We start from the raw sequence: 16509 nt of genomic DNA on the forward strand, positions 1-16509 counted from the left end.
CCTGGGTTTAGTCTCTCCTCTGCGGCCTCTCTGCTCTGCTGTCCGCTCTGTGTGTGTGTAGGTGCTGCTAGCATGGCTAAAAATATTGTAGCATTTTGTGCATGAAGCCAGAAGAATATTTCCTTCTTTTTTTTGTCTACTCAGTTCAAATGTCTGAAATACAATTTTAAAGCCAGCCATGATTTGATGTTGGAAGACTTCAATACTGATCAAATAATACTCACAACAATAACACATTTTTCTTTTTTATTTATTGAAAGAAGGGGGAGGTGGGGGACAAGAAAGAAGCACGTACAAATACTTTGATAATAAAAGACAAAACATTGCGGTTAAATTCTGTACTCATACCAAAAGTAAAAAGGCAACTGAAATCTAAGAAATACATTTACAAGGTGTAATATAGGACTACATGCAAAGATTAATTTAAATGTTATAAGGTCTTGTATATAAAAAATAATACTACAGAGAGCCAGAATGATTTAATGCTGTTCAGAGGAGCATTTAAGACTGATTAACAAATACATAGCCCTTTAAAAAAAGAAATGAGTGGGACAATTTTTTCAAACACGGATTAAAATCTACATAAAAAACAGTTTCCACTGGTGGTCTGCTGATACACTTCACATTAGTCTAAACAACAACACCAAACTGCCGGTAGTGTCAGAAATGTGCAGAAATGTGCACACATGTATTTCATCTTTACACAGGAAAGTGCCAACGGCTAGAAATAAAACCAAAAGTAGAAAAGAAATTCTTGAGCATGTTCTTAAGTAGCTAGGTTAGGTTTTGGTTGCTGTGTTAGTTGCAGTACTTTCCCTCTGTTCTTGTCCAAAGGCACTAAAACAAATCTAGCAAGGACATTTTTTTTGATAACAGTGTGATCTAGACAGCACCTCATAAAGTCCTTTAACTTTGCCCTGAACTTGATACAAGCATTCAAATGTAGTAAGATCAGAGATGTAAACATATTTGACAAGGACCGCACTCAGGAGTGGGGAAAGTGTTTGGCAGCGTGGAGTGATTTACAAACAGATAGGAAGAGAGGAAATGTAGCAGAAAGATACTGCAAACAACTACTGAAAACTCAATCCCCCCCCCCCAGACCATTCAAAATTAGCTAAACTGATGATAACTGTTTGGTAAGGATTCATGTTTGGTTACAAAAGTTCTCCAAATTAGTCAAAATGGACAGCTTACAATAATTTTTCCCTTGATGTTTTCCCTTTCACTCCAGGTCTTTCCCTCATACTGTACAGTGTATGTTGGATAGGACTCCATCTGCAGGTGTGGACTGGGGCTAAATCCAGAACAAGGAACCGGCCTTGTCTAAATAGATTAACTAAACAGGAACGACACCTGTCTACATCAGCCCAATGTACTAACAAATAAATCGAATCGGAGCCGTTGAATCATCAGAATCACAGGGTAATCACAGAATAAGTTTCAAAGCACACATGAATTTCACATTCTCAAAGAGGGAAGACAGAAATAGTGGGACAATTAGTGACGAATATGAAAGACTGAGTCGCTGCCAGCAGCGTAATCTAATCAGGCACTGCACGGAGTTAACAGGCGCCTAAAACGGGTCAAAAGACAAAATAAAGGAAAAGGCTTAACATACTAAGACAAACAGGCCCAAAACTAAATGAATATATGGCTGTGTTACAGAACAAGCAAGCGATATGTTTCTATTGCATTTTATAAAGACTTTTTGGCTCTGTCTCCTCTGTTGAACAGACTAGCAGACAACCACTGAACAAATAATAATTCTGCATCTCTAGACAAAAAACACACTCCTGCCTTGAGTGACAAAAAGGTGCAACGTCTGCATTTAACTTTGGGTCTGTGTGTAATGGTGGAATAAGTCTGTCACACACACATCAATCTCATTTGAGGACCAAGGTGCAATTACAACACTTTCTCACATATTTACTTTTAAAACTACTGTAGTAGGTTGAGACTAATGTAAATCAAATACTGAAACAATAAAAGGAAACCACTTTATCAGGTCTGTTGTCTTCTGAAGCTATCATCTGTGCAAGGCTTAGACATAGATCTTTAAAAAGAGCATTACAAATAGGCCCAACCCCGAAAAGGGTCTAAATCACAAATATGAGGCCAATTTCAGCCCATGTTTCTCATTATGTGAATGCAATATTCTTTCTTTTTAGATACAACTAGTTAAACTACATTTCTAGGTCATGTGTAGTTTAGGTAAAAGTAATTCTCCGTCTCGCCAGCAGGTGGCATCAAGAGATGAGCTCCAGTCCTTCAGGGGCACAAACAAAGTTTTCAGTTTTGAAATGAGGATAATATCCAGTCAAGTTACACGATATTTACTGCAAGGTTTGAGTTGGCCTCTTCAGTCTGAAAACTGACCGTTAAGTTGGTGACCAACCTGAGTTTTAAACTAAATGCAGTCACACAAAAAGGATGATATGAACGTGTCACCACAGTCAGCATAATCAACAGATTCAATACAAATTGTCTTTACCATATAAGTAATTTGTGGTTAAAGAAAAATATTGCTTAAAAATGTGTCATTAGTGAGTCCTCAAGAAATGTTTCTGACTGCCAGATAACGGATAATGACATTTTGTGTCCATCTTTGATCCTTTTACCTTTAGGTGGAACAGGTTGATATTCTGGTCTGGACTTTGAAATGTGACCATCTTCTTCAGAACTCCAGATGACAAAAAGTGCTCGTCTGTGATGATGACGATGGAGCTGAAGGTGAAAATGAATATTCTGCGGACCATCCCTGGGCTTCACTTTCCTCCCTCGCTACTTATCTACTTGCTCTCTCCTTCTCCTCTCCATCAGTCTCCTCCTTGGCTCTCTTCCTCTCTTTACATTAGTGTGGCAACGGAACAAGGACCTCGACGTAGTTGAGAGGGAAGAATCCCGACTGGCCGTTCAGCATGCCCTCGTACCAGTTCTCGTCGATCTGATTGGTCAGGGTGATGATATCGCCTTCGCGGAAGCCCAGCTCTCCCTCGTTCTCTGGCTCAAAGTCGTACAGCGCCTTACAGCTTGGCTGCTCCGGGGCTGACAAGACACAAGCAAGGAGAGAAAGAATGAGGAAGATGAGGGGAAACGAAAAAAACTTGGATTCCAGGATGCTTTCAGACACAGTGAGGAGCAACAGCAGTGACAGTTTAAGGAAAAGGTTGTCACACAGCACAACAGCATGCAATCTATTGTATACTGTAGTTCATATTAGTATAACATTAGCATGTGGTACAGTCAGATCAACTTCAACACAGCATTGCAAACAAGCTCAAGTGCTGAATCTGACCAAAAACCACAACATCCTATGACACCAGGTTTCTGTATAATAGTTCTCCATTTATCTCTTTCTCTGTGACCTCACATAGATCAGCAGAGGGGCTCCACATACAGACAAACTAGGCTTTTTTGTCTCCAAACAATTTTCTCATTGTATCAAGTTTACCCCCACAGACTGCTGGGCAGGCTTGAGATGCGGAAAGCTTTGGTCACTCATTCTCTGTGTTTTACTCCATGCTGTATCAATTTACAGGGGCAGAAAAAGTTATGTAAATGATGTAATTGGATAGAACTAACTCTGAAGCAACTTAATGAAAATATTTCTCTATATGTACAGTAGGTTATATTAAAATAAATGCCAATTAGTGGCGAGTTCTCTGACAAGCATTTAGATAAACTGACAAATTGATAAATACTGCTAATTAGCTTACAAGCTAATATGAGCCACTTTTCCATCAGTGCTTATGATGTTGATTCAGTTGCTTCAAAGAGAACGACATTCTTAATTGTTTGTTATTTTGTCTTCCTCCTTAACCAGTTATGATAGCAAGGTCAAAACAGATTAATAAATGCATTTATGAGCAAATATTGATAGTTCTACTATAAACTCCTTATTTTAAACCTGCAATAAGTTTTTGTTGTGAACACAACACTGACATATTATCACCTTTTAAGTTGATATGACGAACTTGTTAGCAAACAGCTGCTTACAGTAGTTATGGAGCAACATTATAATTCATTTGGAGTCATGTTTCTGGCCACCTGATGAATGTAAGTCGATCATTCACTCTCTTTTTGCTCTATTTTTACTCTCAACCAATCTCCTGAGGGAAATATCTTGAGCTACCTTAGCAGCTAAATGTGCCACTATGTTCACCGGCTAGTCTCTAACTGTGTCTGTCTGCTGTTTGGTGCAAAGCAGGTAGTGTACAGTGGGTTTTTAGAGCTTTTTTGCTAAAAACAGCCTAAAACGACGCTGTGAGAGCATTGAGAGTGAAATAAAACAGTTGGAAAAGTTGGGAGCCGACAGCTAAACAATGAGCTGAATCTCACTATAAAGGGGAGCTGCAGATTCAGGTGATAATTCTCTGTAGGTTCATCACTATGAGGGACTCCTTTCACATTGTTTTCACTTTAGATACAGTACATTATTATAAAAATATCATAGCATAAAAGCAGTTTAAAGTAAATAGGATTAATTACAGTAATTTCAAAAAAGCAGTTTCTCCTCAATATGAATATGTGCTATATGAAGCAAGCTGCTCCAAAGTCAAACCAGTTCTACTCTGTATGGTCCCCAATTTAATGGGTTCAAAATAATCAGTTTACACATGGACACACAAAAACACAGATGACAGACAATGTTATGCATACTATGCAATATGGTGGTAGGACATAAAAACCCAAAAGCAGAAATACTGTTAGAACAAATACAGTAGTTTGTAATGAAAATTGGGTGATAAAAACTAAATGTGCTTCATACTGCCCGAATTGAGAACTCACAAACTTTGTGTTGTGCAAAAAAAGCTTCCACCTGTAAGCTGATTCCAACAGCTTACAGGTGACCTTATTCTTTCTAACACTAATTCTGATACTAACGGAAATACCAATACAAATAATAATTAATAACTAATTATAATTCTAGCACCAGCTGCTTTTTTCCTGCATTCCTGCAACTTACTAATGGTAATAATAATAGCACTAATATTTATTAATATAGTATTTTGTGACAAAAAGAGTAGTTTGGAAGTTTGTCAATTGTTCCTTGAATTATAAGAACATCCTGACTGTTCTTTTAGGATGTGTTAAATAACTGTTTTAGTCAACTGTGGAATAAGCCAGCGGTTGCAGAGACGTTGAGAACCTTTAGTAAGTCAGGTTGCAGTATCTAGAGTACAGGATGTGGATTTCATACAAAACCACATACATGCTGTAAAACTACACATTCACCATGAACTACCAATTATGTGTTGAACCTGTGAGAAGCAACTTGTATCTGTCTTCCTGCATTTCACACCAGAAGCTGTGCAAGCACACTGCACCATTTCAACAGAAAAAAAAAGGCCCACACAATTTGCGACTCACACAATCCGGGTTTCCGAAAGGACAATCTGGCCAAATGAAAAGACGGCTCTGATGATGTCACAGGAAAGTGGAAAAAGGTCAGTTGGAGAAAGGCCAGCCAGATGACAGGGCAAGACACACACTCTCACCCCCCCACCCCACAGAAACAAACAACCATTTTCTCATGGTCAACAACTGAGTGAGTCAAACATTCAGTGCATGCCACCATCAAGACTGAATTTGTTTCACATATTCCTGCTCAGTGGTGCTGATTGGTTGCAGGTCTTGAGCAATCATGGTGGCAATGCGGAGAGTTTTTTCTGTCAGATTTCTAAGCAGTGTGTTTAATGTAGGCACGCTACTTTGGGTTAGTCCATCTTCTGTGTGTGCAGAAAGAGCTGGATGTTTTGCTGTTGTTGGAACTCTGGTATAGCAGCTCTTTTCCACATATCTTATGCTGCCCTTTTGTGTGGCTTTGAGAGTGACATAATTGTAAGGATGAATACAAAATAATGCCAGAGAGAGATTATTTTGTTCTTTGTTTTGTCAAGATATCATCTGTTCCCTGATGCAAACAGTACTGTCAGCCACTTCATCATTTTGACATTAATGGTTATTTCAGATTTATTTCACTCAAGTTTTCATGGTAAAATTACAAAATACTGATACTGATGCTCACTAATGGATAATTAAAAACGTATGTTTAGAGCCCATCAGCTGTTTCTTACCTGAGTTGCGTGAAGGTGGCAGAGCCATCGAGGTTGTATAACCGCCGTTTGAATGGGTGTCGTCTCCAAAGTCAAAGATAGGTTTTGGTTTAGGTGTGTATTCACGTCTTGGTCGAGTCTGAGCCTCATTCATCCTATTCAAAAAAAATTTAAGTTTTACATTTCCAAACCTCCACAGTAAATACAAAATGATGTGTGAAGTTACCAAGACTGAACCAGAACTAGACTTGAAAAGCTCTAAGCAGAAAGCTGCACAGTCAGATGTACTATACAGTATGTTGGTATTTGTGTGTGTCAGGTTTCAATTACTGCACCTGTCTCGGAGTTTGTCAGAAAGCTCCTCCAGCACCTGCACAGCCTGTCTGTGGTACTGCACCTGGGACTCCACCAGGGATGAGAGCTGGCTCACCTGCTCTATCTACACACACACACACACACACACACACACACACACACACACACACACACACACACACGATAATCAATGTCACATTGCTTAAATTGCTGCATTTGTCATTCCCATGGATAAACTGTTCCACATTCTGGATTATAAATAACACAGTTCATAAAAGACCCAGTGTGGGCGTATACTGCACCTTGGAGATACATTATCATTAAGCTAATGTGTAATAAATAATTTATAATGTATTCAACCTCATCTCAAACTAGTAGGTAGACCTTGAGTTAAGGTTATTTAGTGAAACTATTAATCCAAAGTCAAAAATGATCTTGCACGCTCAAATTTACCGGTATTAAAATAGTCATAGGGAATGACATAAAAGAGGCTGATACTAGAGGAATAACAGGAAATATGGAGCAGACACTTCCTCCAGGTAGCACTGGTCATATTCACACTCTCATATAGTCCTCAATATTAAAACTAACCCCTCAACTGCTTTGCTGTAGTATATCAAAACATTAAAATCAGTTTAGACCTACATGCACTCAGATATACTGTAGGCTCTAAGCTGTTTAGTTCTCCTGTGCTTCCTCACCTACAGGTGTGCGCAGTTACAGGGCAAACAATTCCTAAACCCAAATAGTGATTAAATGTTATAACTGTTCAACTGCAGCTATTTAGAGACATGTTTATCTGCAGTGTTGTGCTGAACGGGTGTGTTTCATCATTCTTTACAGGTGTAACTGTATTTGTCCAGTGGGCGTGTATTGGACAGCAGTCTTCCAATGCAAAAGTGAAGCTTAGTCAAACTCCACAATGAAGCAACGGATGAAATGTTTCACATGATGCAGTGGTGGCAATATCACAAGAAGGCCCAGGCTGAAAATAACTGTAGTTATCCTTTGAAATGTTTTTCATACTTACGCATACTTTATATATTAGGGATAGGGATTGTTTTTTATTGATTCGATTTTTTTATTGCTGTAAGGACCTCAGAATCTGTATTTTTAGCCTATATATTTGAGGCATGTAAATGTTCTTTTTTCACTGTGTTCAAAGTGGGTAAATGTAACAAATGCTGGATTGCTGTGTTAAGTATGACTAGCTTTCACCCATCAGAAGCTATGTTTAGAGCTGTGGAAAGGGATAACAAAAGAACCCCTGACTTTTGGATGTATTTTAATTTAAAGATGGACTGCATAGGGGCAGTATCAGGCAATAACACCACACACTGAACAATAATAAATCAGTCCTCACATCAGTCTCCAGCAGGTTGTACATGCTTGTCTCGGCCACTTCTTTTGACTCATGAAACTTCTCCAGGGCCTGTCGAACCTCCTCATCGGGGATCTTGCCCTGACGCTTTTTCTTGTAATCATAGTCTAGGCGACGGCCTTCCAGTTTCTTCAGGTGGTGCTGAGGTGGTAAGAGCCATAGTTAGTTGAGGAGGGGGCACAGAAGTGATCACTATCTTGCATCAAATGAAATTTGACGATATGAAGAAATGATAGTTGATAAATTGATAAATGATGAGGGGTTTGACTGGTATCTTCTAATGCTGCACCATGAGAGAGATTAACCAATGAACTGATATACAGTGTATTCCCCTGTCATAAAAGAAGCATGTCAGTGTACCTGTATCTCTCTGAGGTCCTTGTCACAGAGCCCTTGCAATGGATCAATGAAGTTCTGTTTGACATCGATATCTAGGGAGTCTTTGACTTCTGCTAATCTCTTCATGGCCTCTCCAACATCTACTAGCGCTCCGCCTGAACCACACAGACAGAGATTGATAGCTCAGTGACATTAATAGATTTATGGTACAGAACCACAGTTGTATCACCATCAGACCAGACATATAGAAACAGATAGTATCTAACAAAACCACACACAGACAGAAATACAATACTTCAAATAGTCAAAAAGCATTTCATAAGCACTGTAAACAGTTTGGGTGCAATCTGTCAGTCAGTATTTTAAGTTTACCACACATACACACTAACCCAAAATAACAAACCCCAACATTCCTCCACCAGGAATTTACTATCCAAAACTACAACACACACACACACACACACACACACACACACACACACACACACACACACACACACACACACACCTTACCAAAGTTAGTCTCCTCTCCAAGTTCCCGTCCAAACTTCCCCATACACTCTCCTAGCAGCCCCTCGGCCTGAGGGTAGCCCGGGTTCTTCACCTGACCACGGATCTTAGACATGGTGTTCAACATGGACAGTTTGGCCCGTGATGCTGTGGAAGGGAGTAGAAACTAATCTCATCAGAGAGTTCAAGCAGTTTAAATAAAACACATGAAAACAAGTTTTCTTCTCACCTGGGTTGGGCTGCAGGTACTCTGATGTTTTGGAGATTACCTCCACTACTGCTTTACTGGTAACATCAACTTTCTACAAACAGCAAGCACACATACATCACAAGTGTACAGCAGAGCTACTATAATCACAGAACTAAAATTAAATAGTGACAGGCAAAGGAGGTATGCTGTTAAACCTTTTGTTAACCATTGCTTGAACTTGCTTGTTCATAGGTTTGTATACATAGTTTAAGTATTTTAAAAATACAGTAACTTATTTTCCCTCCCATAAAGTTTGGATACTACATAGTATATGCTATGTATATTATAGTGACATGCACGTCAACATGCTGGTTTGACTAAGCCTAAAAGCTGAATGCTTTTTTAATCACTCATATTATCTCTTTATAAAAATGTCAAAAATGTAAACTAAGGCTGCAAGCTATAATGATTTTCATAATCAATTAATCTGCTGATTATTTTCTGGATTAATCGAATGAATGTTTGGTCAGAAAATAGTGAAATGTCTACAAATAGCTTGTTTTGTCTGCCCAACTGTCCAAACCCCAAAAATATTCAATTTACTATCATTATGATTAGGATTTTGGCATTTTTGCTTAAAAAATTACTTAAACAATTACCAAGCGTTATCAATGATCAAAATGTTGTTCTGTCGTTCAACTGAACGATTAATCGACTTATTGTTTTGGCTCTAATGTAAATTTTTGAGTTTTTGATGTCATCCACACAGCTTTAAGCGGTTTCATAAACTTTGAGATCAGAAAATTTTATAAACTAACAAAGGATGATGTAATGCTTTAAAAGTGGTGTACACATTAACAACGGAAGTCCCAAAAAAACAACAATATGTTTGTGTACTGTGTGCAAAACCAACCAGGAGTAAAGCCAAAGATGTTTCTCTTTTAAGACCACAGAAAGATGCCTCACTTACCCGTTCCAAGTCTCTGAAGTCATCATCTAGTTTAGTTCCTTCAGCACCTCCGACTTTCTCACTTACCATCTAGAGGGAGAGAGAGACCGGGAGACAACAAGAGAGGGAGAGAGGAGAAAAGGGGGAGAAAAGACAGACAGAAAGAGTGCAAATTAATTAATGCTGCCCATAAGGTTTTGATTAGAGTGGGGAACATGCCAAAGCTTTAAACACATTCACACGCCTGCTGAGTAGAAAATGCAATGACGAACATTTCTTTTAGCAAAATGTATGTGTGGAGCACAGCATATTGTATCCTCTGTGTTTAGAATAAGATAGCAGCGTAGCAAAACCCTAGAAATCACACAAACAACAGCACAAAGAGTGTTATGCAATCCCTTTTGTTTACACTTTGCAGGATGAAAAATGTTGGATCAGCTAACTATTACTTTTACCTCAATAAAGACAATATGCTACAACTTAAGTAGACTAAAACATGTTGATTGAAAGCACATGTATTTCCAAGTAGGATCTCTCAGCATGTTTTTAGGCCTAGGACAAAAGTCTAAGAAATGTAACATGTACAGTACAAGTATTTTGTATATCCTTCTTGGATGTAAGTCAGTCACAGAGAACTGGAAAATAAATGAAAGTGTTATTCCAGCTTTGTAATGAGTCTGTACTGCTGTGACGTGAAGATACTTGAAACCTTGACTGCTGTGTCCATGAGATACATGGTTCCATATCTGAGTGAGTTTCTCCAAGTGAAATGGCCAGAAAAACTACTCCCATCACCACCAGTAAGATAATGAACATGGCATGCAACAGTCCTTGGTTTCAGAGTAATTTGTAGAGCTATTCTGCAAAGACAAAAGCGAACCACAATGACTGCTTTGTGTTTATGCCATGATTCCAGTTAAAATATTTTTTAGTAATAAAACTTGTGTCACACTAGGACGTAATGAATCTGTCTTGCTCTTGTGCATTTAAGTTTTGAGGGAAGTTGTAACAGCCTTGATGTTCATCTTTAATTATTAACTCTATTAACAGAGGGAGCATTTCAAACTGTCTGGACAGTTAATTAAACAGGGGGGATAAACAATTTAGGACTGCATTTATAATATTTGAATTTTATTCTCTATAACACTATAGTAGATGTTCCTGAAGACTTTGAGGTGACTTTATTACTTTCCTAAAATATCACTATGCATGCCAACAATACAACTGATTCTTTTCATCTTTAACTGATTAGTTTTTAGACAACTATATATTTGTAGGACCTGGCCTGTACTATGCTCCTGACAGCGTTACAGATTGGCCATATGATCGTTTCAGGTGGTGTACCACTCCAAACTGGTTTATTAGACATATCCAGTCCCTTGGATAAGAGATTAAGATACAATTTTCCTTTCCTTAGTCAAATTCACTCATCTGTGACAGAGTAACAGTAGTTTGAGTTATTTCCTATATGACTTTCCAACACAAGTCCTCCTTCTGAGACAAACATCATCCAATTTACATCGAATCCAACATGGTGTGGACTACACATGATATCCAGCAAGCGTTATTACTGTGCGCTCTCTAGCGCCACATAGTGGACACAGAAAGTAATATTTAAACAGGAAGTTGCTGTAACTTCAGTTTAAACCATCCAGTCTTCCTCTAATTTCACGTTTGATAAGAGTCCCACCCTGATCACATCTTCGTGGTGTGGTCTACGCATGATATCCTTCAACATAACGCATAAAGTATGTTGTCTAGCACCACATAGTGGACACGGGAACTCGTACAAGCAGTGACCAAGACACATCACAATTCAGAGCTGCGTCAAACAGCCGGCAAGGAGGCCGCGGCTGCAGCACGCCACGCCGTGCATGGAAGTGCGAGGGCCCGATCATTGCTGCTTGCAGCTTTAAGGGTTTGTTTCTATTCTAACAAACAAAACATTAAATACACAATGGTTACTCTTCCCCCTCAGCAGTCTGGGATCTTCAAGTTATACTGAATCTATGCAATGTGCTGAACGCACATGACAGGGGGCCTTCGGGGATTCAGGTCACAAGTAAAGATACAGCCTCAACTCTCTGCCTACTCAGCATTTGACTCAGAGGAAAGATTGCAGTCTGCAGTACTAAATCTTTGCTATCTTATCTTTATCGCTCTGATTTTTGGAAGTAGAAAAGTGAATTGTTGAAATAATTGGTTAGCCATCAAGTACTGTTGTATTTTTTTTTCTGAAAATGAAAACATCAAGTTCTCATGTCAGTATAACATGATTATTTACATGCAAACAGGCTCAAAGGAATGCAGCCTCAAAACATCCACAAAAGGTTATCATCGGGACGTTTTGGTATAAACACGGATAGAGCTACATAGAGGGATCAGTCTATAACAGGTATCCTTTTTATCATAATGACTGGGTATTTAAGATACTGGTATTTAGTTAAATGCTGGTTCATTTTCACAAAGCCTAATTTGGCTTCAGGTGACTTGAAGATTGCAAGGCCCAGAAAGTTGACTCATACAGAGGTCTAGATACCAAATAAGTAGCAAGAGAAAGAGGCAGCCTAATGTACATCTGTATTGTTTCTTAATGTGGCATATGAAAAATGAGCTGGTAATTATCATTTGGTGAGGAAAATCGTATTATTTTTAGTGGGTTATTTCTCTCACTCAACAAACCTGTCTATTTGCTGTAGCATAACATGCCTTTGTTAAAGCCATCATATGTAATAAAGACAGAGTTAAAAGGGGAAAAAGATAACTTGTTTTACAGATAAAACATTGTGCAGAGAATACTTGAAAACTAGCTCGATGTGGCTCGAGATCAAAGATAGATATAAAAAGAAAGCTCTGCCCCACAGTAACCGAGCAAATCATATTTCAAGAGGAACTCGTTATGTGATCGGATATAAAAACTGAAGGTGTGATAGAAATTCAGCAGCGTTTCTGGTGATATATAAGAAGCATCAATGGAGCTTAGCAAGTGTTCAATCAGGAAGACTATTTGATTCTTTTTTTTAATGTCTTCCTTCATTCTAACTTCACAAAGGGATGCCTCTTGGCGCTTGTTCTCTTAAATATTTGCATTTAAAATTCAAACTGCAACTCTCTCCTGGTTATTTACAGTAAATCAAGCCTACCAAACTACCATTTCCTCCTTTATAAGCACAGGGGTCAATCACCGCACTATTTCACCAGCATCACCAGCACCTGTACCATGGCTTCAGTAATTATTTCCCAGATTTATATAGGAATTACATTGCAGACTGATTATCACTCCTATAAATGGGAATTAATCTCAGATTAAGTCTGCACCAAACTATAAGCTACTTTTTAAATAAACATATCCATAAACTAATCTCTCCTGATTGAAGTATGTCTTAACACCCAATATAATGAACGTTAGGCCAGAAACAGTGAGGATGCGTTTAGACCAACTTCAGCCCTGCTTGAAAAAATACAGCCGTCTCATTCATTTAAATGGGAGCAGTCTGTTGGCGCAGCGGGGGTGCCAACGCAGAGGGTACCAGCAAAACAACGCAGGGTTGCCTGGCAAAAAAGTTGAACCGGGCCCAACTTTTGCTGCAACACAACGTGACGTCATCTGGCATGGTGCTGTGATTGGGAAATCAAACACATGCAAGCACACACTCCTGGAAGATTACTTTGTTACCTCTCAGTCGTCATGACGAAAGATAAAATAGTTGCTGCCCTGATAACTTTTCAGAGTTGTAAAATCCTGTCTGTGAGTATTACAACACACCTCTGCACAGGTGTTTGCTGTTGTTTGCGGCAGTATTGAACTCCAGGTAAGGACAGCAACAGTGAGGCTTATCTACAGAGCTTGGAGTGTTATTTATGTAATCAAGAAAAAAAAAGAAGATAAATATAAATACAATTTCAAATATGTTTGATATTTGCTTCACGTCTGCTGGTTCTTTGCAGCTACGTCATCCATTACAAACATTGTTGGGTATTATCCCTTACTTATGATGTCATCCATGTATGCATAACTGCATTTATCTTCAGCTGCTAAATTGAAGCATTTGAAACCAGAAGACTTATAACTATATCAGTACATATATAAACTTGCACAAATAGTCTTAAAAAGCCTATTGGATACTGTCTAAATCTGTCATCTCCATTCAAGAATATCCATCGCTCCTACTGTCACACCTAAAACGCGTATGAGTGTGATTTTATTTGTGCTCTAAGTGAGTCTGACATTTCAGGTTTTAACATTAAGTTTTAGGAGTAATTCTCAGAAAAACAAATAACAAGGGAGGAGAGACAGTAAAAGACAAGACAAGAACGTAAGAGCTACAGGGCACAGATATCATTTCCACCGCCAACTTCCTGCATGCCTGCAGTGTAGAAAATCTAATCTATGTCAAATGTTATTGACTCTCATGGAGTTTTGGCAAGAAAAGCAGCTGCATTGCAGTCTAATAAAGCGAAAGCACACTCTTTTCCCACCCCATTCTCTGCATCATCCCTTGGGTCACTTGCTCATGCACTAATCCACTTAATCTCCCTCAAACACCTTTACTATTAATTTTCATTAGGCTGTACCAACAGTCCTAACATGAAAGCTTCTGAATCGTGTTATTTTTCCTCACAACCAAACCAACAGGGACATGAGTCTGTTCCTGTCAGGAAGCTGGGGCAGAAACCAAATGTCTTTCCTGCTTAGATCAGCAGGGGTAGGAAGAAAAAAGAGACTCAAAAATCTTTTTAGCTGTCCCCGCCCATGACTGAGAGCGCTGGCCAAAATTAAAAACATTCACACCAAGGTTCAGACATTAAAAAACAGCAAGACTTGTATGGGCGGCAGTGGCATTTCTAACGCAATAGTATTTTAGGTTTCTCCCCTCAACTGCCCTAAATATTGATCTGGCTCGTTAAACAAAAGACTAACCAAAAAAAAAAAAAAAAAGCCCAGCTGTAAAATAGGTAACTGGGTCCTCACCCAGAAGAAGGAAGAAGCGCTACTAAAACCTGGTGTCCAGTTTACACTGACACACAGATGAAAAGGGTCTTTCCGTAAATATACAAAACTGATAATTTAATGAGTCAATACTTGCTCGGTTTCTATTGCACGACTTGTTCGTGTAAGTTATTGTTTCTTTATAGCTCTGACTCATCCGGAGAGTCTCTTAAGCAAACACAGCTAGCCAATGTTTACCACAGGATGTATACTTACCGTTACTGAATCTGAGCTGCTGCATTGCTGGGTAAGATAACGTTAACTTAAAAGCACAAAATGTGAAATACCTGTACAGTTACACCGTTAACAGCACAATAACGTTAGCTAGATAGCATTAGCTAAAGTTAGTTAACGATAGTTCAACTAACGGTAATGCAAAACATGTCCGAAAGATGCTTATTTTAACTATAAAAGATGCCAACTAAAAACAACAGTGATATTTTACACACTGACAAAGCGTTTCTCGCTATAGATTTCTGCTGCTACCACACACTAAGTTAACAGCTACATTAACAAAGCGTTATTAACATTAGCCAACTATAAACCGCTAGCTAATCATGCTAAATTGGGCTAGCTGCTAACGATACATGACAGTTGCTAGCTGAAAAAAAAAGTTTTGCAAACCTGGCTGGCTTTATAAAACTGTTTCTTCAAGCCCGCAACAGACATCTTGAATCCCGACTGTCTTCAACTTCCAACGAAGGTGTAAATAGGTCACGCTATAACTAAAGTTAGCGATATCGTGTATAAGAAAAGGGGCCAGTGCAAAAATGTGTAGGAGGACTCATAGGACTGCACAGCCGTCACTCCAAGTCGGGACACGCCAACTGACCACGTCCACGTCGAGGATGACTCTTCCCCACTGTCAGATAACGGGGCGAAATGTACTAAAAACACCAAAATCAACAATATTATCCCGGAACTTAAAACGCAAACAACCTAGGGCACGCTTGTACGTTACACAGAGCACCAAATCTGTACCAGCCACTTTGAAGAAATCCGTTTCCCGATTTTACACAGTAGACGATAATGGATTCATATGTTGGTGCACACTGCCCCCTGCTGGATGTAGCAGGTACACACCCGTCTGTCTGCTGCAGGATTTACAGGCCAGATGTTCCCATTCTCAGATAATATACTCGAAGCCTTTTTATGTCTAAAGACGTAAAGAAAGAAACAGACGTTGTAGTCCTAATTAGCAAAGATAAATTAATAAGATTGTTATATGTATGTAATGGCTTGAAACATAGCTGGATTGCTAGGGTGCCCCAGGGCAAAAATGAACTGCTGGGCGCCTGTGTTAACCCCCCTTCCTCCAACTCTCTGTACAGTTCTTACAGTTTTTCCTATACTGGAATTCTACCTTGCCCAAGGTTTGCTGTGTAGTGATTAAACACATGCATTTAATATATAAGCACAAACCTGAAACAATGGTCTTAAAACTAGATTTTGACACAGGCACTCTCCTCGAGATTAGGTGATAAACCAGGAGCCATTATAAGGCCATTATCATCAATCAGAATCAGAAATACAGTTTATATTGTATTTTAGTGGTTCATACCCTCAAACAAAATTTCAATTAAATCAGCACAAACCACTTGTCACACATTAAGCCTGGAGCTTTTTGGTTGTGAATACATGAAATTATCTTACCAGGAATAAAAACTTACTCAAGTACATGGTTGGGTCCCTGAACAGCTATTATTTACCATATGATGGTAATAATGCACTGCATGTTCCCAATACAGGGTATCCTTAACCCCTGCTTTTATGTAT

At 38.9% G+C, this 16509-nt stretch overlaps 1 protein-coding gene and 1 long non-coding RNA gene across 2 annotated transcripts; one reads left to right on the top strand and one right to left on the bottom strand.

Moving 5' to 3' along the window:
• Positions 1-234: 234 nt before the first annotated feature.
• Positions 235-15765, bottom strand: sh3gl1b (SH3-domain GRB2-like 1b). Its single transcript, XM_044199068.1, has 9 exons — positions 15358-15765; positions 9765-9833; positions 8834-8906; positions 8608-8751; positions 8116-8249; positions 7738-7896; positions 6395-6498; positions 6081-6214; positions 235-3048 (listed from the first exon to the last, which is right to left on the bottom strand). The coding sequence occupies exons 1-9, from the start codon at positions 15400-15402 to the stop codon at positions 2855-2857; spliced, it is 1056 nt and encodes a 351-aa protein (XP_044055003.1). The 5' UTR covers positions 15403-15765; the 3' UTR covers positions 235-2854.
• Positions 3055-7758, top strand: LOC122877478. Its single transcript, XR_006378262.1, has 2 exons — positions 3055-3169; positions 7218-7758. It is a non-coding gene; the product is annotated as an uncharacterized LOC122877478 (long non-coding RNA).
• Positions 15766-16509: the final 744 nt, after the last annotated feature.

Source organism: Siniperca chuatsi, linkage group LG6 (genome assembly GCF_020085105.1).
Source record: "Siniperca chuatsi isolate FFG_IHB_CAS linkage group LG6, ASM2008510v1, whole genome shotgun sequence".
Taxonomy (NCBI): Eukaryota; Metazoa; Chordata; class Actinopteri; order Centrarchiformes; family Sinipercidae; genus Siniperca; species Siniperca chuatsi.